The sequence below is a fragment of the Mercenaria mercenaria genome, chromosome 17, assembly GCF_021730395.1.
Source record: "Mercenaria mercenaria strain notata chromosome 17, MADL_Memer_1, whole genome shotgun sequence".
Classification (NCBI taxonomy): Eukaryota; Metazoa; Mollusca; class Bivalvia; order Venerida; family Veneridae; genus Mercenaria; species Mercenaria mercenaria.
In genome coordinates, this window is record NC_069377.1 from 55,351,927 (window position 1) to 55,378,556 (window position 26,630).

At 35.0% G+C, this 26,630-nt stretch overlaps 2 protein-coding genes across 2 annotated transcripts; one reads left to right on the forward strand and one right to left on the reverse strand.

Moving 5' to 3' along the window:
- Nucleotides 1–2,654: 2,654 nt before the first annotated feature.
- Nucleotides 2,655–9,100, forward strand: LOC123537202 (uncharacterized). Its single transcript, XM_045320838.2, has 2 exons — nt 2,655–3,377; nt 6,181–9,100. The coding sequence occupies exons 1-2, from the start codon at nt 2,896–2,898 to the stop codon at nt 7,328–7,330; spliced, it is 1,632 nt and encodes a 543-aa protein (XP_045176773.2). The 5' UTR covers nt 2,655–2,895; the 3' UTR covers nt 7,331–9,100.
- Nucleotides 9,101–21,340: 12,240 nt separating this feature from the next.
- On the reverse strand, nt 21,341–22,174 carry LOC123535706 (elastin-like). Its single transcript, XM_045318453.2, has one exon. It carries the CDS (start codon nt 22,172–22,174, stop codon nt 21,341–21,343), a length of 834 nt encoding a protein of 277 aa, XP_045174388.2.
- Nucleotides 22,175–26,630: the final 4,456 nt, after the last annotated feature.

Sequence of the window (26,630 nt, forward strand, 5' to 3'; positions counted from 1 at the left end):
AGTGGATGGATATTGAAACAACTTGGCATATAACATTCACTATATTAAAGTGCTATATCCACTGAAAGTTTTTTATTCCTGTATCAAACGTTAACGTCAATGTAAGACTTAGTGCTCAGTCTAAATGTTCATTTGTCAAGGTTCCATTACTAAAAGGACAAACACTTCTGTGTCTTAACATTACATAACGGATGCATTTTTGTCCTAACTGACACGTTTCTAGTCTTGAGCCTATATTTAGCAATGCTAGAAAACTGTTGTAATAGCAAGGCATTTGAAAATTATATAAAACAGAAACAAGTAATCAATCTTTAAGAGAATATGGAATAATTAAAACATGTATAAAAGGCTTTCTGATAAGTTTACATTTATACTAGTTTGTTTTAGCTCGATTGTGATGAAAGCTTAATGCTTATTGAAACCGCTCTCTAGTCCAGTTCCTGGAAAAACCAGTACTGGTGTCATATGAGAAATCATGGTAGTGACCCCAGTGGGGCTGGAATCCTCGACCCCTGGATTTGAGCGGCCGACACCTTATCCACTAGACCACCGCGCCCCTTAGGCTTTCTGACAGTGACCTGACTCTGTGTAATTGACATTTTCGTTCATTAAATCATTCTCAAGAAGAATGTATAAACAAGAGGGCCAAGATGGCCCTAGGTCGCTCACCTAAGAAACACACCATAACAGTGTAAAACATGTTTGACCTAGTGATTTCATGGAAACAAATATTCTGACCAATTTTCATATAGATTGGACCAAAAAATTGGTCTCTTGCGATAAAACAAGCATTTTCTTAGATATGACCTAGTTTTTGACCCTAGATGACCCATGTTCAAGGTCGACCTAGATTTTATCAAGGCAATCATTCTGACCAAAATTCATGAAGATCAATTGAAAAATACAGCCTCTATCACATACACAAGTTTTTTCTTTGATTTGACCAAGTGACCTAGTTTTTGACCTCAGATGACCCATATTCAAATTCGACCTAGATTTCATTAAGGCAATCATCCTGACCAAATTTCATAAAAATCAATTGAAAAAAAAACAGTCTCTATCGAATACACAAGATTTTTCTTGCATACACAATGTTTTTCTTCGATTTGACTTAGTGACCTAGTTTTTGACCCCAGATGACCCATTTTCGAACTCGGCCTAGATTTTATCAAGGTAATCATTCTGGCTAAATTTCATGAAGATCAGTTGAAAAATACAGCCTCTATCGCATACACAAGGTTTTTCCTTAATTTGACCTAGTGACCTAGTTTTTTACCCGAGATGATCCATTTTCGAACTCGGCCTAGATTTCATCAAGATAATCATTCTGACTAAAATTCATGAAGATCAATTGAAAAATACAGCCTCTATTGCATACACAAGGTTTTTCTTTGATTTGACCTAGTGACCTAGTTTTTGATCCGAGATGACACATTTTCGAACTCCTCTTAGATTTCATCAAAGCAATCATTCTGACCAATATTCATGAAGATCAATTGAAAAATACAGCCTCTATCGCATACACAATGTTTTCTTCGATTTGACCTAGTGACCTAGTTTTTAACCCGAGATGACCCATTTTCGAACTCGGCCTAGATTTCATCAAGCTTATCATTCTGACCAATATCCATGAAGAATAATGGAAAAATACAGCCTCTATCGCATACACAAGGTTTTTCTTTGATTTGACCTAGTGACCTAGTTTTTGACCCGAGATGACCCATTTTCGAACTCGGCCTAGATTTTATCAAGGCAATCATTCTGACCAATATTCATGAAGATTAATTGAAAAATACAGCCTCTATCGCATACACAAGATTTTTCTATGATTTGACCTAGTGACCTAGTTTTTGACCCTAGATGACCCATTTTCGAATTCGGCCTAGATTTCATCAAGGTTATCATTCTGACCAATATTCATGAAGATTAATGAAAAATACAGCCTCTATCGCATACACAAGGTTTTTCTTTGATTTGACCTAGTGACCTAGTTTTTGACCCGAGATGACCCAATTTCGAACTTGGTCTAGATTTCATCAAGGCAATCATTCTGACCAATATTCATGAAGATCAATTGAAAAATACAGCCTCTATCGCATACACAAGGTTTTTCTTTGATTTGACCTAGTGACCTAGTTTTTGACCCTAGATGACCCATGTTCAAGGTTGACCTAGATTTTATCAAGGCAATCATTCTGACCAATATTCATGAAGATTAATTGGAAAATACAGCCTCTATCGCATACACAATGTTTTTCTTTGATTTGACCTAGTGACCTAGTTTTTGACCCGAGATGACCCATTTTCGAACTCGGCCTACATTTCATCAAGGTTATCATTCTGACCAATATTCATGAAGATTAATTGAAAAATACGGCCCCTATCGCATACACAAGCTAAATGTTGACAGACGACAGACGCCAGACGACAGACGCCGGACATCGAGCGATCAGAAAAACTCACCTGAGCAGTGCTCAGGTGAGCTAAAAACAAAAACTGTTCTAAAATGATACTTAGATGTTATAATATTTAACTTCCGTTTCTTGGTGTACTATGACCTTGTTTACTTACATGTGGCACAATATTACAAATAGGTAACATGATCTTTCGTAGATTTAGAATCAGATATTTTGTCAAACTTTACGAATAAAGCTTTAAGTTTAGTATTTCAAGCAGAACGGCAAGGAATAATATGGTAAACATTTTATACACTTTACGCAACTGACATAAGTTACATTTTGTTTTAAAGAACGCATTTATATCGTGAATAGTGCAACTGGTCCGTAAGCTGTGCTTTTAAGTCACGGAAGAGTTAAGAGAATACAAAGATGACAAAACAATCAGGAGGTCAAACGGGTTTCTAAACTAGAATTTCAAAGATATTTCAGGATAATTATGGCAAGTGGAAAATCGGATAAAACAAGAACTGAAATTAAAAATGTCGACTTTGAAGACGAAACTACAACAAGTGACTACCTGTTAGTATCAGGAAGTCCATCTTCTACCCTAAGAAGTGATATCACATCTTTCTCCCGTTCATATCTATCAATAAGAGGATCTGAGATCACAGGAATGGATACTCCTAGTGTTTCATCAATCGCTGATCCAGAGACCGGATCTGATGATGTGTCAGAAATGTTCGATGAGCTGCGGCTTAGGGACAGTCTAGCTAAAGGGGATATTTCTAAAAACAAACCAGTAAAAACTGAAAAGAAAGTTTGTTCTAATTGTGATGTTGACGGAATACAAACAGAGGCGACCCACCTTTGTAAAAGTTGCAAGCCTGATGGTAGATATATTTGTCACAAATGTTTACAGAGTCACAACAGATGGTCCCTCGATCATTTTGTTGTCTCACTATCTGTAGAGGATGGAAGGTATATATTTGTATCTTTTTTTTTTCTTTTCCTGTGTATGATTATTAAAGAGAGATACAGTAACAGATAACAGCTATCACTTAATTAATGCGATTCATGGCCTCTATACACCCCTCCCCGCCAACCCGTCCCCCAACTTCCCATGCCACTCCGACTTTTGAAAAGGCTGTTATGTTGATAAGAATTATTATTTTATCCTTTAAAATAATACTCACTGTATCCTTTTAAGTTCAGTCTATATGACATCTGTTCCATTTTGAGACTACGGAGCATGAGGGGTTTTGCCGTTTCCCTGTACTACTCGTAAACAGACTGTCAATCATACGCATGCGTGCCTGCCTGCGTACCTGCCTGCGTGCGTGCGTGAATTTTGACGATGTGTTTGTCTATGATGTTTAAAGAGAAGAACTTTCGGTCACAGAATGTAATTATTTTTAGAAAAGATAACTTTTAAATTATAATCTTAGTTCCTGTTTTGCACATTTATCTGATCTTCCATTATGGCTATATTTTTCACGTCTTTCTCTCAGATAGTACGAGCAACATTCACAGTATGCTAATGTTACTAAATGAAATACTTTTCTAAGAAAATTATGAAGGTCATTGATGATCCGATTGAAGCATCCAAAGCGATTTATAAACATTTTATATTATATTATAATCATTCTTTAATAGTGAATATATTTTTACCCAATCAACTGGCTAAACTGCATTCGATGGATAAATATAATCTTTTGTCGATTCAACATACATGTTACAAAAATCAAAAGCCTAAAGCATTTGTATATCTTTGACGGCTTAATTCTTATGATATATTTCAGTAGGGGAAACTTTCCTTTGGGGAAGTCAACCACTTGGTTTTTCCCTACTTCCTGAACAGGAAATATTATTCTAAATATAGTAACTTGCTTCCCAATAGGGTAGTAAAATCATCCTTTTTTCGCATGTTTCATTCAAAAGGCCTTATGCATAAGAATATGCATGGTATCAGTAAATTAAAAATACCATTGTAAACTTGATAAATAAATAATCTTAAGGTTACATTCTACCAATTCAATATCTTCTGTATTTCATATTTACAATAAAATATTCAGACCTCATTTTCAGCATTTTAGAGCATTTCAATGATATGAAAACCATATATGGTCATTTAGTATGACATGTCTTCTTATCAAAAATAGAAAAATATTGACATGTTATGTTGTATATAAGAAAAATAATCTGTTCTGAGAAACATCACCCTCTAAAAATGCCCCCATGAAAACAGCCGTTTAGCAATTACGCGTAGGTGGACATTTTTCGCAAAGAATAAAACTTATTCCTGGAAATTCACAATGAAAATGGTCTAGATCTTTTCTCAATACAATAAGCAATTAAACTAAGCCAAAAATATAACTGTCACCTCCTCATGTCACTCATTATACCAGATTTCATCCATAGCATGGAACTACATTTTGGACTACTTCATTTTATATCACATTGAAATTAAATATATATAATACCAAATAATACTAAAAACACGTTTTAACATTGCTCTGCTTCATCATTGTTAAAATAAAATAATATTCTGGATGCTTCATGATAAATACACAGTTTAAACTCATACACATGCAATTCTTGTTTTAAATGTTATGAGCCTTAAAATTGTACTGGCTTTAAATGATTTTATGCAATAGTATGCATCATTAGAAGCTGTCATGCGGACCTGAACAAAAACCTGAAAACATAAAAGAACTTTCTGAGTGGAATATGGGTTATTATAATACTGGAATGCAATTCAATGTAAATACACATATCTGGTTGTTTTTTTTTTTTTTTTTTTTTTTTTGTTTTTTTTTTTTTTTTTTTTTTTTGGTTTTTTTTTTTTGTTGTTGTTTTTTGTTTTCTGTTGTATTTTTAGTGTTTTTTATTGGTTTTTTTTGTTGTTGTTGTTCGGCAATTACGTTTCCAGTTCAGGAAACTCTAAAATTAAGAAATAAAAGTTTAATGAAAAAATTGTTACGATAATAAAAAGAAATCTGAAATGTAGAAATTTAGATAAAGTATCTATGTTTAAATTGGCTTATTTCATTTAATAAAACCATGAATACTCTTATGCATCAGGCCTTTTGGTGGAAACAAGTAAAACAATTATAATTTTGCTGCCCAAACGGGAAACAAATTATTATATTTTGTAACGAGTTTACCGTTCGGGAAGTATGGAAAAGCCATAAATTGATTTCCCGGACGGAAAGTTTCGCCTACTGTTCTTGTACTGAAAAGCAATAGTGCTGTTATAAGCGATAAGATTTAATTTTCTCTAGATAAGAATTTCAAAGATTTGTTCAGCTTTTCTGAGCATTTATTCTTATCGAATTATTTTATAATTTTGACTTACCGTTGTACAAGTATTTATAGGTTGATTTTCCAATCAAAAGATTGCCTTTATCTGATATAAATCATTCAGAGATTTATGTTGTAAAAGAGTTTGTACATTCCTGTAAACCTTTAAAATGTCATAACATGTTTTGCTTTAAATCTTTGACATTAAGTATATCTGATAACATTTTGTATTTTGTCACAAGGTTATACATTTAGACGTCATAAATTAAACTGTGAAATCTACACGCTTTTCTATTATTTAAATACACGTTTTAACTGGATTCTAAAATGTTGCATTTTTTGTATATACATTAAGCTACATACAATACGTGTTCAAATTAATAATTCATTAATAGACAATATAAGTGAACTTCTGGATGAACCCGCGTAACAGAAATTTATTTTTCTCATCAATTTCTTTTGTATCCTGAATTACATTCAGATCTGGGAAAGAAACAAATGAAGATTCAAGCGAACTGATTACTTCACAGGAACACTTCGCAGATATCCGGGAAATTTTAAACAGTGATACCCGAGAAGTTTCAGAATTTCAGGAAAAACTAAGTGGCACCAGTAAAGTTGAAACTGAAAGTAATAAAAACTACAAACCAAATTCAGTTGAACAAGAACCAGACAGAAGTGGTACTTTGCACCATCCGAAGATAAGACGGTTGAGAGGTGATTACTATGGTCTTGAAAATGATTTTAAAAACGCTCAGAAGAGAGACAGACCACGTTTTTATGATGACAAACTGTACCGTGAAATCTTACAAGATCAAAGATACAAATGCCCTTCAGAGACAACCGATGAAAGTTTTATAAAATATGGAACCTATTCAATACGAACTGATGCAGATACCAAACCCTGCTTTGTTACAGGTACTTGCCAGCTTCAAGATGGTAGAATAGTAATCACAGATTCCGAAAATTGCCGACTTAAAGTTTTGGATCCAAACAGATTTAAAGTCACTGCTTCTCACAAATTACAGAGTAATCCATGCTCGATAAGTTACATGAAAGAAAACAAAGTCTCAGTTGCATTTGCTAACTGTGAAGTTGCTATTGTTGACATTTTAGAGGAGATAGAAATAAGAAGTTCATTTAAAATCAAACATGTTTGTAAAGGTCTTGCATATGACAACGGAAGTTTGTACGTTTGTACTGGACATATGATTGAAATTTACAGCGAGACAGGTGACAAGAAAACTTCGCTTCAGCCTGCTTCTACCGATGTTAAAATCAGATGCCCTACGAGCATAAGTATTAGTAAAAATGGTGGCATTATTTATGTTTCAGACAAAGACAAAGGCATAGTCATTATGGACGAAGAGGGTCATATTCTGAATACAATATCAGATAATGTATATGAACCAAATGCGTTGTGCCTTGACATGTCCGGAAAAATATTTACAACAGAAATGAATTCGGGCAGAGTTTTAAAAGTCGATCCAGAAAATGGAAATGTAAAACAAGTGGTACGAGAAGTTTGTCAAAAAGATTATCCAATTTCTTTGTGTCATGAGAGAATATTCAATCGTCTTATTGTTGGTGTTTGGAGGAGTGACAGCATCCACGTGTTTACGTGCTCTTGACATGAGTTTTATGTTCTTGTAGTGGCATATTTTTGTACACATATGTGAATTCAGGTGTAAAATATATGCGACTTAAGTAATATGTTGTTCTAGGAAACAGGGGTCTATCTCGGAGCGTTAAATTCTAAGTTCAGTTTCAGCTTGCTTACGAAAAGTCGGTGATATTACCCAGGTGCCCGCCCGTGATGACATAATGTACACAGAGGCACCTATGGTCCTCCTCCGCCATCAAAAATCGGAAAGTCACCATAAATGTGTCGGTGGGACGACAAAATTAGGAAAGTAACAATATTCATATGTTCATATAGAATTTGCCTTCAATGTATGTTAACTATCATTAACCTACGTTTTTGAAAAATGCAATACTACTCGTGCTTACATATCTTCATGTTTACACAACCATGGCCTTCGTTTCAATAACGTCAGGACTTCTTGCGTTTACATCAGATAAGCCACAAAGGTGCAGAGGTCAGGGCATACTCATGATGTCAACAGGTATAATTATTTATAAAAATACAGAAGTGGGGAGCGTATATCTCCATGCACCAGAGCTGTTCTGCAATTCTTTTTTTTTTCTGAGGGACCCCTTAATTTGTCTCAGTCAACATCCATGAACATTAAAATCATTCTTTACCATTTTTCTTTATAGAAGTATATCACTGTGCTCAAAACAAAGAACTATAAAATGCATTTATTTTATAGCTCTTTGCTCAAAATTAGGAAATGTAAGTTGTGTCAAATTTCTTCTTATCAATGAAACTTGCATATAGCTGTTTCATGTGTACTTAGGCAAATTACTCAATACAGAATGCATGTCTTTATCGCGCTTGCTTGTTTTGAATTTTTGAATAACATAAAGACTTTTAGAGAAAAAACGCTGTCTGTGGGTGGCCAGAATGCCAAACACGTCCCTGCTATATAAGTTATGTTTATCACTATCGGGCCTAGAATTTAACAATTGCTATTACATGTTTTCAATAACATTATACCTGTACATGTATATACAAAATTGCGGTAGTAAATTATACAAGTGTGTAAAATAAAGACACTTTGTATTTATTTAAATGTTTAAAATACATCTAGTCCTGGTAAATGGTGAAACATTATAATCTTTTAATTTATTATTATTATTATACCAGATTTATATAGCGCCCTTTTCATGATCAATTTCACGTTCAAAGGCGCTTTACATAGTTCAAATGCAGCCACACAGGGCGCATAATTCATCCTCTACTAGAACATACACAGAGCGATCTGACCAGAGGGGCAGAGTGAGACAAAGCCCCCACGACAGAGAGATCAGAAATCAGATACAGGCATGTCCGGCTAACTTAGCCTAGCTCGTTGCAAATAGACAGCCTAGTTCTTTAACGTGCCCAGTGTATAGCACTGATACACGTAAAGATTGCCTGGGTTCCCGACCAGTACACCTCTAGTTCGGTGGGAAACACTGAAAAGCGTTTCTGAAAATTCCCGAGTAGCTGCCAGGGATCGAACCCCCAACCTCAGGATTGGAAGGCCAGTGTGCAAACCACTGAGCTATCCGTCCACCAATTTAAGATAAGTTTGTAACACACATAGACGTATTTCAAACACACTGGGCAGAAAATCCCTGATCTCTGAAATTTGATTCTATGATGATATATAATTATGTAACTATCTTAATTATGACTGTAGAGAATTGAATGAATATACGACGAAAATATAGCAACAATTGTACAGATATGTATACATTTGCTGCTTTTTCGCTATTAAATATTGAACATTCAAGATTTTGTCAGCCGAATTATTGAGAAACAGTTTTTGCTTTTTCTTCTTCACGTAAGACCTCGACGTCGGTAATGTGTCAAGGAGACGTCAGCTTCGATTGTTTTTTAAAAAAAATGTTGGTATGTTAGGTGTATCTCAAGAACAGTTACTACAGAAGAAATGTGTTGACGATAATAAATCTCAGAAAGGAACAGATATGGATTAAGACCAAGCTAGCGAGAATGTACAACGTTTAAGTTTTTATATAAACAGACCTTTTTAAAAACAATTCGACATATACACGTTGTCAAATAGTGACAAAATAACAATATCAGCGGGTTAGAATTTAGCCCAACAAAAATACACATAAAGAAAATGAGGTATAAACAAAAAGTATTTAAATATTCTGCAGATATAAATTGCTGCCAGATATGACAAAAGATACTGTGTGATGTATACACATGAAGCCGTTCAAAGTAAACATGAAATTGAATAAAAATAAAAATCAGTTAGAAAAGTGATTATTTGTCCGTTCAATAGATAAAAACAAGTATTTTTTATTTTGCTAATAAAGCTTCTAGTAAAGCATTAATCTTTAAATTTTCAATGAAACTGTCAGGGATCTTGTGCCATTATATTGTATTGTAAAACAATTCGTAACGGTACAGAAAACATTAGGCATGCTATATTTGTTAAATTAAGTCAACATTTCGTAAACAAAGATTTAATCTTCTCGTGCTATTGATACGAAACCCGAAGAGCTGTCAAATCAATAATATACTACAATACAGATTATTTATTCAGCATTCAGCAAAAAAAATATAAATGTTGAAAACAATAAATATAGTTTTAAGTCACCACTGATTGGCGATCTGACATAAAAATTGATCAGACAAATTAGAATATGTAAGCTCTGCCAAGAAGGACATGACATTGGTGTGTATTAAGGCAGTATCACCATTATATAAAAATGTAAGATTTTTTTCAAATTATGAAAGTAAAGTGTGGGTTGTAACATTTCAAGCAGAATTTCCATGTGTGTGTTGTGCTGAAATTTTGATATTTAAATATTTGTCTCTTTCGTTTTTTTTCTAAAATTAGCAAAACGGGGGAGGGACAGGGAAGCAACGAAAGACCTAAGTATTTTTTTCTAAGAAATATAAATAAACGTATGTTTAAAATTTGACAAAATAAATTCCGAAGGGGCGGATAAATATTTTGGAGGAATACCTTCTATAGAGGATGGTACCATAGATTCTCTAAGAAGTGACAATGAATGTTCTCATTATTATATGATTTCGTCAAACGCGGACTCAGAAAACGGCGGTGATGAATTATTGACAGATGTTGAAGAGTTCTGTACAGGTAAAGACAAATTAGCTAAAGATAAAGTTGGGGAAGAAGGAAAGGCTGAACCCAACCTAACAAAATTTGAAAAGGTCATATGCTTTAATTGTATATTTAATGGAATTAAAACTAACGCAACTTCTGTAAAATCTGCAAACCCCACGACAGATATTTTTGTCACACGTGTTTACAGACATACAATATGAAGTGCGATGGCCATTGTGTCGTCTCTTTATGTGTCGCTGACGAGAGGTTTCAGCATTTGTTTGTTTTCTTATTTTGATATCAAAAAATAAAAAAAAGAAAGAAATGAAGCTGGTTATAATGTTAACAAAACATTTAATAAGTGAAAGAATTAGAATGTTGAGAAAAAAATCATAAGTTTCCGATAGTACAAGGGCTATCCTAATAAATAATAGACCCTGGGAATATGTCCCGACTGCAAATGTGTTACACGTGCACATATATATTGTAGAAATAATTTTTATACAGAAATAACTTAAGTAACTTTTTAGTTTTTATTGAGCTACGATACATGTGAGTAAAGAAACCCATACGGCGCAACAACATAGAATTTGTTTTCCGTCTTCAAACTGTTATTACAATGCGTATTGTCAATATTTTCGTTTAAGAAATAATTTATAGCAGAAGAGTGTTTTAACACTATTTTTTATGCACGATGGGCGGCTATACGTCGGGCGTAATAATTTCACGAGGGCGCATTTCACGTATTTCCGCCTGAGTGAATGAATAGTGTTAAAACACTCTTGCTATAAATTATTTCGAATCTAACATGCCCTTATTCTAAAACAGTATATAAAATATAGTAGCGCTCTTTCTTGGTCGCAACAAAAATTTTGATGTCACCGCACGTTAACGTGACGTCATTCTAGCGTAAGCGTGTTTTAACAGAGACAAGCATATTAGAATAAATGTTCATACATGCGTCAACGTAAATATTTCGGGTGTCATGCAGCCAGATTTTAATTAATTGTAGAACAGTACTCGTTTTATGCATACGAGTGAGCGGACGCATCTTTGGAAAATGACACTACTGGTTCAGAATGCTTAAAAAAATCACGTGTATACTCTGAAGTCGTTCCGACATGTTTAGAAGCATCAGAAAGTTTGCGGTCACAAGTTTATATTTAGCATCGCAGTTTTATCTGGGATATTTAGAAATTAGGCCCACGAGTACAACCGAAAAGCAATCCTCGGACGATATAAGTCGTCGTAACCGCCGTATGGAGGCGTCAAGAGTATTTGAAATGGCAAGATGCTGCAAATGAACATGTAATATTGTCTACATGTACTTACGACTTATCAATGATTCGTGTAAATGTGCGATGGTTTCCTTGGTCATCGAAAGTGCATTGAGCACGCAGGGAAGTATTTTGAGGAAGAGTGAAGTGTTGACAGTAATGACGTTACAGCCTGCGCCGGTCGTCGTTATGTGCTCCACTTGATGTAGAATCATAATCTGAAACATGTTTTCAGAATATTTTCCTAAATGTCATGAACTTATGTCAGTTATTGTCCTTGCTATTCCAAATGCCTAAGACTAAATGGGACATCCCTTGTTCTGTGATTAAAATTTCTGTACTGGTAGGTTAGTAGTTTATCTAAGCAGTTGTTTTAATGAAAAGTTTGGTAATTGTATACTTTGTAGTAAAATAGAATGTTAGTTTTTGGTTGTTTTTTTTCACATTTATTATATAAAACTTGCTCTAGCCATTAAAATATAGCATAAAAATATGTAAAAAAGACAGGAAAATAGGGTCGAGAAAGAAACAAGGAAGAATCAGATATCCTGACCACTTCAGAGAATCATGTCTTGGATGTTCTGGATAAAATAATTGAAAACACTACCAATACATCGAAACGGAACTTTACAAAAAGGATCAGTCCAATTCCGCCAGATATGAGTCTGGTAGAAGTTGTACCTTGTACTACCCAAAGATTAGAATGTTAAGAGAATTCCATCATACAGAAAAACAACCGGAGAGCACTCGGAAGACAGACAAACCAAGTTTCTACAAGGACAAACTGTTCTGTGAAATCATACAAACCAAAGATATAAATACTCCTCAGAGACTACAGATAAAAGTTTTACGGAGTATGAAATATATTCAGTACGAACTCTGTCTGATACCAAGCGTTGCATTATTACAGGGATTTGCCAGCTTGAGGACAGAAAAGTTGTATTGACAGATTCGGAAAATTGTCGACTTAAAATTTTGGATCCAAACGTATTTCAAGTTATTGCTTCTAAAAATGTATATGGTAATGTGTCCATGATTTGCAATGTTGAAGGAAATGAGGTCGCAGTTGCATTCGCAAACTGTGAGATTTCCATTGTCAATATTTTAGAAGACGTTGAAAGTATAACTTTATTTCGATCTAGATACATTTGTATAGGTCTTGCATATGGAATAGATATGCGTACGTTTGTACTGCATATATAATAGAAATTTACAGCCAAACAGGTGAAAACTAAAACTCTCTTAAACCTGTTTCTGATGAAATCAACATAAAGTGTTTTAACACTATTATCATTTATAAGTAAACATAAGGAAATTTTGTTCCAGACAAAGACAATGGTATAGTCATAACTGACACAAAAGAGTATGTTTTGAGCACAGTATCTGAAAATGTAAATGGACCAAACGGGTTGTGCCTTGACAAATCAGGAATACTCTTTGCCACAGAAATGAATTCTGACAGAGCGTTAAAAGTATATCAGAATGAGCATTCTTGCATAAAACCTTTGTTTTTTGCCGATTTCGGGCATGCACAAACAGGGAAAAAACGTGTACAAACAAGGAGATTCTCGTGAGCACGCGCTGTTGGTGAACGTTTTGAATATGCTGTTGCGGGTCCAACGTAAGCAAATTATTGATCCCGAATCAATTTTGGCCGAAGTCGAAAGGTCCGAGATTTATGAAATCTTTTCATCTGCATTTTTATTAAAAATATCATTTTTCAACCTAACTTTACTTTAACTTGTAATAAGCGCTACCTCTCTTGATACGCGACTGAATTGACGTTCCTTATTATTGTATTATTACGCGTATTAGACTCAAAGTAAGTTTACACGCCGCGATTTAATCCCTGAAAATGATAGGCAAACAATATTTACAAAAATACAATTTCGTTTTCCAAATTAATTTGAGTCGAGAAAGTTGACACGCTAACTTTAAATCTTACACTAAAACTTTTAAAAAATGTTTGTGTCCACTTTACACATCTATGCAGTCTACTGATGTAGTGATGGTGTGTAATGTAAAGCATAAACATGATGAAGCGTAAAGTTTGAAGAATTTTTCCATAGTTAATGAACATTTGATGAACAGAAGGTATTTATTATATATTTTCAATTTATTTGTAGATCTCACCAACCATGTTTGAGTTTATAAATCCAATCTAAGTTGATTATATCGATGTTGGAAAAATTCAAATTTTTGTGTTTATCAAACTTTGATCGCGATGGGGTGGGGTGCAAAGCAAAATTTTCTAGTTATAGGCCTAGAGATTTCATTTTTAACGACATGAAGAATATAGGTATCGATACCAGTTTCTATTAAACGATAATATTTACATTTAAAAAGCGTAAGGGACAGACTATTAATTTAAACCAAGCAGAATTGTGTTCTGTCGGCACCTCACCTGCAAATTGTCTAAAGACAGGATGCCGTGTACAGTATGCCTTTTTCTCATAATTCCGAGCCTCTAAAGCTAAAGTTCCTACTGATATATCGGAAAAAGGGGAAGTCATGCTTATTTTACATATATTTAATATTAAAGAAATTACCACAACAAGAATGTCCGTTCGACATGTATAAAATATGCACTGTTTCTGTATGCCCTGGAAATGCATAAATAAAACATGTGTCCATAACAACCTGAAACGGCCGACTTCGATCGGCTAATGTCAGCTGAATAGTCTTGCTTTTTCGATATTTCCAGCACTTTAGTTGTGTTTTATGCAAGAATAGCGATAACACACGTTTGTTTCGTGAAACAACATCTGCAGAATCCCTCGGGCTATGTTGGTGCACTCGCCCTACGGGCTCGTGCACCAACCAATCCCTTGGGATTCTGCAGATGTTGTTACACAAAAAAACGTGCGTTAACCCTACATCCATTGACTTTGTGTCATGAGAAAATAAGCAATCGCCTTAATATTGGAGTTTGAAGCAATGACAATATATTCACGTGTTTTACATGCCTATGACCTATGTTTTGTTAAGCTGCAGGTTAACATTTAAGTGTTATCCCACCCAAGGCCTACGGAAAACCCCAACAGCAATCCGTTTCGTTTTTCTCCAGTCATGTTCGTCCGTGTGTTATTTAGAATATATCTTCCCGCTTTCAGATGTCAAATACAAACATTCCACTTGTTGCTTCTTGAAGGTTCTGTAAGAAGACATCACTCTAGTTCTAAGAAGACTTTAAGCAGCTTTACTCATGGTGCTCGCGGGTATACTGATCAGCATGGGGTAATACGATAAGTTCAGTGCAGAAATTTGAGACTTCTGGTGACAATTTCATCTTGCAAAGTAGTTTGTCAATAATTTTACATACGAAGTAACATAAATACAATACAGTTAAAATTTGACAATACTGTCAGATTTACTTTTACATGCACAAATTACTGTTTGCAAATTCAAATGTAATTTTCCTTAATTATTCATACGCCATATAAAAAGAATAACTTTAATAATACATGGAAAAGCGTGAACGATGTTTGATTTACAGTTATATTATTGCAACGCAGCTGCATATCAAGTTATCTGAAGCGCTCACAGTTCATTCCAAACAATATCCATACACCATCAATCATTTTCTTTTGAATGACAAGCTGATCTTACACAGAAAAAAGATGTTTACTATTATTGTGATGAATGGAATATTGCCATAGTTCGTATGATTCACAAAGAATTGTGGATATTTTTTATTCGAAAATGTGTCATTTTGCAATAATATTGTTTCACATGACAGCTTTTCACAGCTGGTTGTAACTGTTTTTTTCCATGATTACCGGAAATGAAAAATTCTCGCTGTATGTGACAAAAAGTAATATCCTTCACTATGAAAATGTGTGATGCGGAAAAATTAGGTCACTTTAATATTCTAAAGCCGCCAATTTAAGAGGACAAAGTTCGAAGTTCAAATTTCATTGCAATTCTCCATAAAAAAATATACACTTAAAATCTGTATGGTGGCTGATTTATGTCATTTCGTTATTTATTTCTGTCGCAGAGACACAACGTTAAACGTCATTATGGCGCACCGCTGAACGTCGCCCCGCCGAATGCCGCCCCGCCGATTGCCGACCAGCCAAACGTCGCCCTGCCCAACGCCGTGCCGCCGAATGTCGCCCCGTCCAACGTCGCCCAGCCGAATGTCGCCCCGCCAAACGTCGTCTTTTCGCTTTCCGGAATGACATTATAATATTAATTAAAATGGGAGATAAAAGTTAGTAGGATTCATAATGTAATGAAATATTTGTTAGTCCCCATTGAAGATTTACTAGAGGGAATTGCTCACTCTTATCCTCACACCCTCATCCCCATCCCTGCCCGTCCGTCCGACTCATGTTTATTGTCGTACATTCGGAAAATACAATATGTTTGCCTCAGTCAGATGGATTATTGTGAGCATAACCCTTGCCCAAACCGCTCATCCAAATCCAAATAAACGGCAGGGTTGTAATCTGGACAATAATTAGACGCACGCAAGCACGCACGAAAGGACAGACGCGTATTGCTCTTTATCTATATGTCATGAACAAGCTTGTTATTTAAAAGTTACACATCCTGCTACTGATGGACTAACTAATAGATTGCAAGTTGGGGGAGCGAGGGAGAGTAAGCAATATCCTCAAGTAACACTTTGTTGTGGACTGACAAATATATCATTACTATTCATAACTATTACCACCTTTTATCTCCAATTTGATTAATTCAGTCTTGTCAATCCTGGAGGCGAAAAGACGACGTTTCGCAGGGCATCATTCGGCGGGGTGACGTTTGCCGGGGCGAAAAAAGATATTGTTAAGTGTGAAGTCGTAAAAATCTTTATTTCTTACTTCACAATTTCAATCTTTGCGATTTCACATTTTATGATGTTTAAAAAAAATCGTGATTTTGTGAAGTGTGACATCGTGAAATTCATGATTTCATGCTTCACGGTTTCAAACTTCCATTTTTCACGTTCTTAAAAGTCGTAAAGTGTGAACTCGTGAAGCTCGTGATTTCATACTTCACGACTTCACGTGTTATAGAAAAAAATGTGAATTCATGAAGTATGAAACCGTAATTATATGATTTCTAAGTTCGAAATTTCAGATTTTAAGTTGTGAAGTCTGCAATCATGAAGACATCGTCGGTCTTTCGTAGGCCTTCAGTTATACTTCTTATTCAGTACAGTTCAATACGTTTTGAAAGGGACAAATATGAAGAATACTGGGAAATCAAATATTTGCATACAAAATTCTAGATAAGTATACATATGTCTAGACCTTTTATTGATATGCATATCAAATACAGGAGATTCACTTGACATCATTGCACAGTGATACATTACCGTTTGTCGGCTTTGTCAGATATTTACATTAATTTACGGCGGCAAGTCTCCAAACACTCGTCTTATGAAAGAAATTGATATGTCTTGGAATCTCTGTAGATATTTCTTTGTAGTCTTTGGAATATTACCAAAGAGAAAGTGATAAGAAAGATTATCACCTAATTTCGACCAAGAGGAATTCAGAATGATCGCGCGTATGTAGTGAGAACAACAAACTCTAATAGCACATATAATAAAACCATGAGTCTTTTAAACATTACCTTTGTTTCCTACATATATACTTAATTTGGATGATTTACATTGAACGTTTGAAACAATTATATTTGATGAATGAGCCGTTATGCTTACACCAATTCAAAAAATTATTTTCAAAGAATTTTGAAATAGAATCTGAATTCTTTGTTAATGTTCCTGGGTATTAATTAATGGGAAACAGGCCATATTGCGTTATGTGAATAACAACGGAATGTATACATGATATGTATGAATTACCTATAGCACTTTTGTATTTTTGTCTCAGGTGCAAGTTCCACAACACAAACAAAATCTACAATACTCGAGTGTTTGAAAGACACCTATGAATGTGTAAAGCTTATTTCTATACAAAGTTCCAAAAGTTTGTCCTTGTAACTTAGCGTATGTCATCTTTGAAATTAAAAGAAATACTTTAACAAATTGGTTTAGTAATTCAAACGGAATGTACGGGAATATTGAAATAAAATATTTTCGAAAACAGTCCAACAGATTACTTCAGAACGGAAGTGTCTGGGAAGTTTTCTACAGTTACCGATTTGAAATACTCAACTTTTGAAAAGTTATCATACCAGTAAAAGTTTTACAACGCCCCTTGAAACGTCTATAAAAGAAACACCTTATAACGACAATCCGTATGATTCATAACGGACTGCAGAAACTGTATCGTCAGTATAATATTTGACTAGCAGCAAAGGTTGTAAAGATCATTCCAGTTAGGAGAACACCAGGCATTTTCACCATCGGGTGGACGCCGAACATAGCCTGTAAGCTATCTTCAGCAGCTTCCTTAAATGACATTGTGTAAAGGTATATAAAATACATGCATGTCATGACAGATTTGAATCGTTAACAAGCTGTACTTGTTTCTAAGAAAGTTACAATATTCTACCAGCAAGTCAAACAATCAACATCCGCTGTAACTAACGACTCGTAACTTGCGGCTTCCGTGATAACAGGAAATGAAACCAAAGTCCGTTGTTTGTTACAAAGCTAATATTCTTTGCTGTGAAAAGATGTACGCTGGTGGTAACAAAGATGACCTTTAAATTTGTATGTATTTTCATCATACATTTAGTCCTGGCCCTCTTCGATAGCTTTACAAAACGCGAATCAAATTAGATTAATATAGATTCTAATTATTTCATTTTTTCTAAATTTGTCAAAATAATGGACAGTGCAAACTTGCATATTGTTTGGTTATTGGCATGCCTTTAATTGTGTTTTAAATCTAGAAATCTCTTCTTATTTTACACGATATTGTTTTTTGTTTAAAAAAATTCAGTGGAATGTACGAGTATATGACTAAACAATAATTTTACAGACGACAGTATGTCTGAAACGCCCTACATTCTTTCCAATATAAGTTGCCAGTTACTTGTGAGACGTGCGTAAATTCCTCGCTCGAATAAGTATGAGCTGTATCTACTCATTTTCTTTATTTAGTGTTTAATGTAAAAGAATCTGTTTGTTACATATTCTAGGCTATTATTATTGTTGTTTTTTGTGGTTTTTTTTGTTGTCATTTTGAACCCTGAACAAAAAATATGATTGATAACACCACTGACTGATTTACGTACGAGATAACCTAGTAATCAAAACTGGTGACGATTGTTTCAACAATTTAGCAGTCTTATACCCATTCATCAACTCGCACTGAGACAAACTCATTTACAGAGTAAGCAATATTGATCACAGACTGGTCTGTACAGAATGACGAGAACTAATTTCATCCGTATCTATGACAATGCAATTAGTGGTGACATCCTACGATTTTCATTTGCACAAAATTAATTAAATCTTTGTAATTAACAGAAACCACTTACTGTTTTCCTTGTGCAAAAAAAATACAAACTGTTTTATACGTTACTGTAATAGTCATTTATATGTGAATTTGGTAGTTGTGCTAAGATTTAATAAGGCGGTCAATAATGCCCAACTTTAATATGAGATTTAATCCAATAAATACATTGATACGGATCCATTGAGCGGTTCATGAGAAGAATTAGCTTCTTTTCTTTTTTCAAGTTACAGCTCAAGCGCTCTCTGTAAGGAGTTAAGTGACCTGCTTTGAATAAATTTCGGAGAATATTTTACAATGATGCTATAGACCAAAGTTCTTGAAGATCCATCAGGCAGTTTTTAACAAGAAATCGTTTAAAGTTTTTTTTGGCTCTTGAACAAATTTCGGAGAGAACCTTATAATGATGCTATAGATCAAGTGTTGATGAAGATCCAACGAGCGGTCAATGAGAAGATGCTGAAGCCGTTTAAAGTTCTTGTTTTTATTTTATTTTTTGGTTTGTTTTTTTTTTTTTTTTTTCTATTTCTAGCTCTAGAACTCTCTAAAAGGGGCCTCGTGCTCCAAAAACTGGACGAGAACATTATAGTAATGCTATATATCAAGTTTGATGAAGGTCTATCAGGTTCACGAGAAAAGTCGTTTAACCTGTTTTTCTATTTTAGCTCTTAGACTAGTTCTTTTAACTTAAGCAGGCCCTGTTTGCTTTCTTAAAATGGACTTCCACTTAAGAACTAGATAAAGAAAAGTGGCGGAAATTAATGACCATCACGAATTTAACTGGAAGCCAAAGAAAACTGTTCAGACAGGAATATAATATACTCCGTTCGAAAAATATAGATCTTATTACGATTTTGCAACATCGGAATTACCGTGAAGCAGTGCCGGCATAGGAGCAGTGGCCGCGAGAGGGCAACAAGTGCAGCCCTAAAATTTCTGCTAGTTGCATGTATATATATATACACGCGATTACAAGTTTGGCGAGAAGCAGACGACATTGAATATTATACAACATGTCAATACTAAATCACCAAGGAAATGTACGTACAGGCATATATTACAAATGCGTGTGGTGTATTGATGATCTGCAGATTCCAATCATTTAATTAATGAAATCAATAACGCACAAAACAGTATTTTAGAGTTTTAGCAAAAAATACTATTTTGTAAAGCACTTTATTTTGATAAGATCCAAGACATGCAGGTTAAAATCATTCTGTCTGCATGTAAATTCAAAGAAGACTGAACCACCAATAATTGCTTGAAATCCCGGATTTGCTACATGAATGTAAACGTGCATTTTTTCTCGCCGATTTGGAGATGTAAAGCTTGATATTGTGCAATAACAATATAGGTATGTTAAAATCATTTATTTATAACCAGAGAGACCGTGCCCCACTCCCCGCCACCTTCGGGAAGTATGTTCTTTCCAAGTTCACACAAATGCGTAATATATTTCATTAAAAGTTATATGATTTTTGTTGTCACTCTGACACGACCCAGATCGTCACCAGGCCAGGCGCATTTTTTGCCCTTATATACACCTATTGAGAAAAAAATACACCAAGACTGGCTGCTTTCAAATTATGGTAATTTGGGCCGTCTTTTTTTTTCTCATTAACTTCAGTAATTTTACGAAGGGTAGAAAGGCACCAGCAATGCTGAATTTTCTTTTGAAATGCAGTTGGATTATTTTTTAAAGGATTTTAAACCCGGCTATCTTCCCATTTGTTAGATTTGTAGAAAACGGTATAAAAATTATTCCTAAAAGTAAGGAATATTTCTTCGACATAAATAAGCAACACAAGCACCACCAACAACAACAACAACAGTAATAAACCTGTTCACTGGCGTATTTTGACCTCAGTTGAAATATGAGCATTTATCAAATTTTACCGATCGAAAGTTGTTTGAATTAACAAATGTGATTATCAAATAAATAAAAGGTCTCTGAATTTAATTTGTATGAGCATTCATTAGTTGCTCAAACTGAATGATACAGAATCTGTGAGAAGCAAATGAAATATTCAACAACCCTCACGCCCCCTGGCACCGGCTTTAGCAGAATTCTGTTATTTGGATATATATTAAAACGGACTTTATGATCCTGAAGGACCAGGAAATAGCCCAAGTACGGGAAGAATTTTCAGTGTTCTTTAAGATTGATGATTTGATGGTTAATAAGATCTACAAGATTCTTTGGGAACGCAGAACGCAACCAAGAGAAAATTAATTTAATTACAGTCTCGGATTGATTCAGCTTGTTCAATAGATTAATTGAAATGTGCAACAGCCCTCACGCCCTGTCCTGGTATCAGCATTGCGACAGCCCTCACGCCCTGTCCTGGTATCAGCATTGCAACAGCCCTCACGCCCTGTCCTGGTATCAGCATTGCAACAGCCCTCACGCTCTGTCCTGGTATCAGCATTGCAACAGCCCTTACGCCCTGTCCTAGCATCGGCATTGCAAAACCCCTCGCGCCCTGTCCTGGTATCAGCATTGCAACAGCCCTCACGCCCTGTCCTGGTATCAGCATTGCAACAGCCCTCACGCCCTGTCCTAGCACCGGCATTGCAACACCCCTCACGCCCTGTCCTGGTATCAGCATTGCAACAGCCCTCACGCCCTGTCCTAGCATCGGCATTGCAAAACCCCTCACGCCCTGTCCTGGTATCAGCATTGCAACAGCCCTCACGCCCTGTCCTAGCATCGGCATTGCAAAACCCCTCACGCCCTGTCCTGGTATCAGCATTGCAACAGCCCTCACGCCCTGTCCTGGTATCAGCATTGCAACAGCCCTCACGCCCTGTCCTAGCACCGGCATTGCAACAGCCCTCACGCCCTGTCCTAGCATCGGCATCGCAACACCCCTAACGCCCTGCCCTGGTATCAGCATTGCAACAGCCCTCACGCCCTGTCCTGGTATCAGCATTGCAACAGCCCTCACGCCCTGTCCTAGCACCGGCATTGCAACACCCCTGACAAAGCGGCGAGGTTGGAGTTCATTGTTTGCCACATAGAAGGTCCTGTGCGCGAACAGAGAGGGGTCCGTTTTCTCATCCGGGAAATGTACGTTCCCACGTAAGTCATGTCTCGACGACAGCATGTTACAACATCTCGACGAAAACTGGTTACGATCCGACCAAGATAATTTACATAAGTCTATATGATAATTACATTGATTACATTTATTTGTATCTTTGCATCGACATGTATTCAGGTTCTAAAAGTAATCGTACAAATTAGTTAAAACATAAAGGTTTTAAAAGTGTTAGTTATTGAGTTTACAGAAGCATTTTACTATTTTCCAAAATAAAAGTTATATAACACCTTAAGTTTTCAAAAACAATAGTTATAAAGACAATGATAAATTAAATGCAATGCCAGTTCTAACCTTAGAAATATGTTCCTACAACCACTCAATATTTATTCCATATCATGTTCCACACACTAACCGATGATGTTACAAACTCTATACGAAGACAAGGGTAAGAGGGGTTAACAACACTCATCGAAGTATTGTGGCTAAACATATTATCTATATTTGAGTTAGACATACCAGCAAGTCTAAATGTGACTGGAAAGAATTATGCTGAAAATTCAGATTCTGTTCAAGATGCGAATAGTTTATTTTGATCCCGTTTTTCCAGTAAACACTTTCCCCATGACTTTTTCTTTAGATATATAACATACCAGTCATAGCATTTATTAACCTAAAGAACTCCGGGTGTTTTCTTTATTTTCCAAATGAATTAATATTGTCTCAATTTATCACCAAGAATGACTTTGATCGGTTGTCAACATCGCACTTTTAGTACTTTCGAGTTTTTGTTTACTTGCTGATGGATTGTTACGAATCTGTTAAAAACAAAAGCAACATGTACAGTGACACTTATTGACTAAGTTGACTTATGCGTGCGTACGTCTTGATTATAATGAAAAATAGTGAAAGATCCTTTAGAGGTATAGAACGAAACCAAGCAACATAAAGTGAGCAAGTAATAGCTAATACACGTGCTTGCAAATATATTTACACGTAATAAATTACTTACGGACAAAATGAGGAGTAAGCATGCACATGATAATAAAAACATGTGTAGGAAACAGCTAATTTCTGTGTACAATTCTGGAAGTAATGCTTCATGATCTGGATTATCCATGCAGTGTTGATTATTGGCTTACTATTGCGTGCGCACGTATTAGTCATTACGTGCTCACATATTAGCTATTACGTGCACACATATTATTAATTAAGCTATTATGTGGCCCATAGTAATTTTTTTGTTTGGTTTAACAGCACACAAACAATTATAAATCATAAGGCGACTTTTCAGCTTTTCATGGTAACAGAAGACCCTAGATACCCCTCTGAACATTATTTTATGTACGGACGAGCATCTGAGTAGAGCAAACGACCTTCTGCAAGCCAATTGGATGGCTTTCTCCCATGAGATAATTCTACACCCAACATGGCGAAATTTAACGTAAGAACTTAATGCGTGCGCATGGAATTGTATACTGCATCTATAAAATGCCCCTTTAAATGATTTTCTGTACAATTTACACAAAATACTATTACAGATGTTTGTGGATCATATTTTAACTCTACAAAAAGATCTTTTGGAAGCATATCTAGTGTATCCAAACATTTTTTTTTCACAAGAAGTAAGGAAAAAATGAAAAACTATATGGGATTTAAGTATATTCATACGATTCAATAAATTGCAAGTTTCAAAATACGACGGAAGAAACAGATACAGTAAAATAGCAAAATTGTCACGAATAAATACAACTGCAAAACTTGGAGAGAAGAAATAAAAAAATAAATAAATGAGATAGATGAAAAGGTTGGAGCAATACACAAGTTTTATTTTTGTTTAAGAGAAGGGGACGCAGTAAAATACAAAATTGTCAAGAGATTAAAATAAATGCTTATTTTTTCATAAATTTTATCTTAAAGAAAGAAAAAAACAATGGTAAATATAAAAAGATTAGTGTAACTGCATGAATTCCATGAATTAAATTTGAAAAAGAATAGTAAAAAGTGGTGCAATCAGCTGTAGAGGTATGGTGGATCTTAGCAATGTACAAGTTTCGTGAATTTCCGTCTTTAAAGGGAAATAAGGAGATAAAAAAACGCGAAATAATAAAATATAGCAATTGAACATGTTTTTCTTTTATTTGACGGGGGAGAAAGAAATGTAGTAGCGTAAAAAATTATCAAAGATTGAAGTACATGCATGAGTAACAACAATTGAAGAAACGGAAAGGAACTGCAGTTTGTAAAAATGAAAAGACAGAAATTCAGTAAACTACATAAGTGTCAGACGTTTAAGTAATAAAAAGACGAGATTATGAATATAAAGTATTCGCACACATGCAGTCTTGGTGCTTTGATATGCCTCGCCTTAAATCTTTGAGGGTATGAAATAAACTTGTGATTTAATTATATTACAAGTTTCTTTTGGTGCCTCGAATATGTGATATACGGGGTTTGCAGTAAATAACATAGCAACTGAATGAGATATTATAAGGTATCCGATATAGTAGATGCACGAGAAAGTAGGTTTGGATAGCCCTCCAGCCCCTCACATCTGAAACAGCACAGGGTGATTTGACATTTCACACCTTACATTTTGTGCCATAATACTGTTTATCCCCTTGGCAACGACTTAGTGAATTGTGCAAAGATAAAATATGTTTTAAAGCCTTACTCAGCATGACACAATACAACAATCATATTGATTAAGATTAAACACTGTGAATTATCATGTATAGTTTCCTCTTATAGTAAATGTATTAATTGTAACATGAACATCAACTATGAAAATTTATCAGATAAATCAGAATGGAAATAGTGGAAACTTTACGGTGGCACAGAAGTGACATCCGCAACACTTTATTTATATTGTGGCCACAAAAACTCCGCTGGTCGCTCAACACGACAAAATTGAAAGTGTTACAGAAGTCAAAACCGAGTTCAATAAAATAATTGTGAAAAAGCATATAAAAATTTATAAATATAAAATTTCTGTTTCAGGTTACCTACCCGCTTTGTAACGTAAAATGTAAACATTGAAATACGTAACATGTATACACTTTTTACAACGAATGTATAAGTAATGTTTAGCTGAACAACACTATCGTGTAGGAGTCACCAACAATGCTTGCAGCATTCCATGGTATTTAAGATTAAAATGAAACGGCCACTAGTTATGAATATCAATGGTAGTTCAGATAGTCAGTCATGTACCTTTTCTGTCAAGTCGCCCAGAAATGCTGATTCCATTAAGGTTGATCTTGATACTTACATTGGCCCAAAAAGCAAACAAGCAACTTCAACCCGGAGAAAGAAGCATAAGAAACAGGAAAAATGGACACAGTCAATGACAGAAAATCTAAACTTTGGTACATCACTGTAAAATGTAAACATTGAAATACGTAACATCTATACACTTTTTACAACTGAATGTATAAGTAATGTTTAGCTGAATAAAACTATCGTGTAGGAGTCACCAACAATGCTTGCAACACTTGTTTTTATTGTAGAGCATTAAGTTTACGTTTAAAATGAAGCTAAAATTGAATAATCATGTAATTGCATGCATCCATTTCGACGATTTTTATTCCAGTCTGTGTAAGACTATAATGTAGAATAATAGTTCAGCTTGTGAACGCCAACAACATACTAATTTTTTTTTCTTGCTCAGGCAACATCCGGCCATTGATGAAAGTGTCCAAGAAATGGTCGACGTAAGGATAAAATGTACATATGTATTTCCTACTACTTCAAATGGCTATTGTGATGTTGAGACTTTGTAACACTGTATGTGAGGCGTTGTCACATATTTTCTGTTATTGTTGTGACCTTGCAACAGTTGTGTATAGTACATAAGTTTATTTGTAACTAGTTCGTTCCATTTCAAATTGATTATAATAGCTTTTATAACTTTCACAATTCAAGCTCACCTTTTCAGTTATGAAAACATTGCTTATTTACACATAGATATATAATAAATGAATCAGCAAGGTCGCACGGAGCGACACCGTCACAATTGTTGTTGAGATGTTGTCACATCTTATCTTTGAGACTTGACTTATGTTGGAACGTACCTCTCCCGGAGTGACAGAGAGGGGTCCGATATGCATACACACCGTGATGATGGTAATTATACATGATTTGCATGAAAAAAATGGTACAAAAATTATATTGACAAATATAAGGACAAGATAATATGTTTAATGTCTAAATATATTATTAAGTTAATATAGAATCTAACAGTGTTCACAGTATTTTGTGTATTAATAAAATCTGGAAAGTAGATCCCTCGGAAGCACCGAGAACAAGGCAAACAGTGAAAATTGCAGATTCGGTTTGATTGAGTCTGTTCATGAGCAGTAATGGAAAATGCAACACTGCCCACGCCCCCTAGCACCGGCTTAAGCAGTAGATCTATTCAATCTTCAAATCTAAATGAATTGAAATCAATGATCCCGAAAATTAAGTCGAGTTTAGACCACATTTTGTTTCTACAGTGTAAGACAGTTATTTCCCTTTGTTT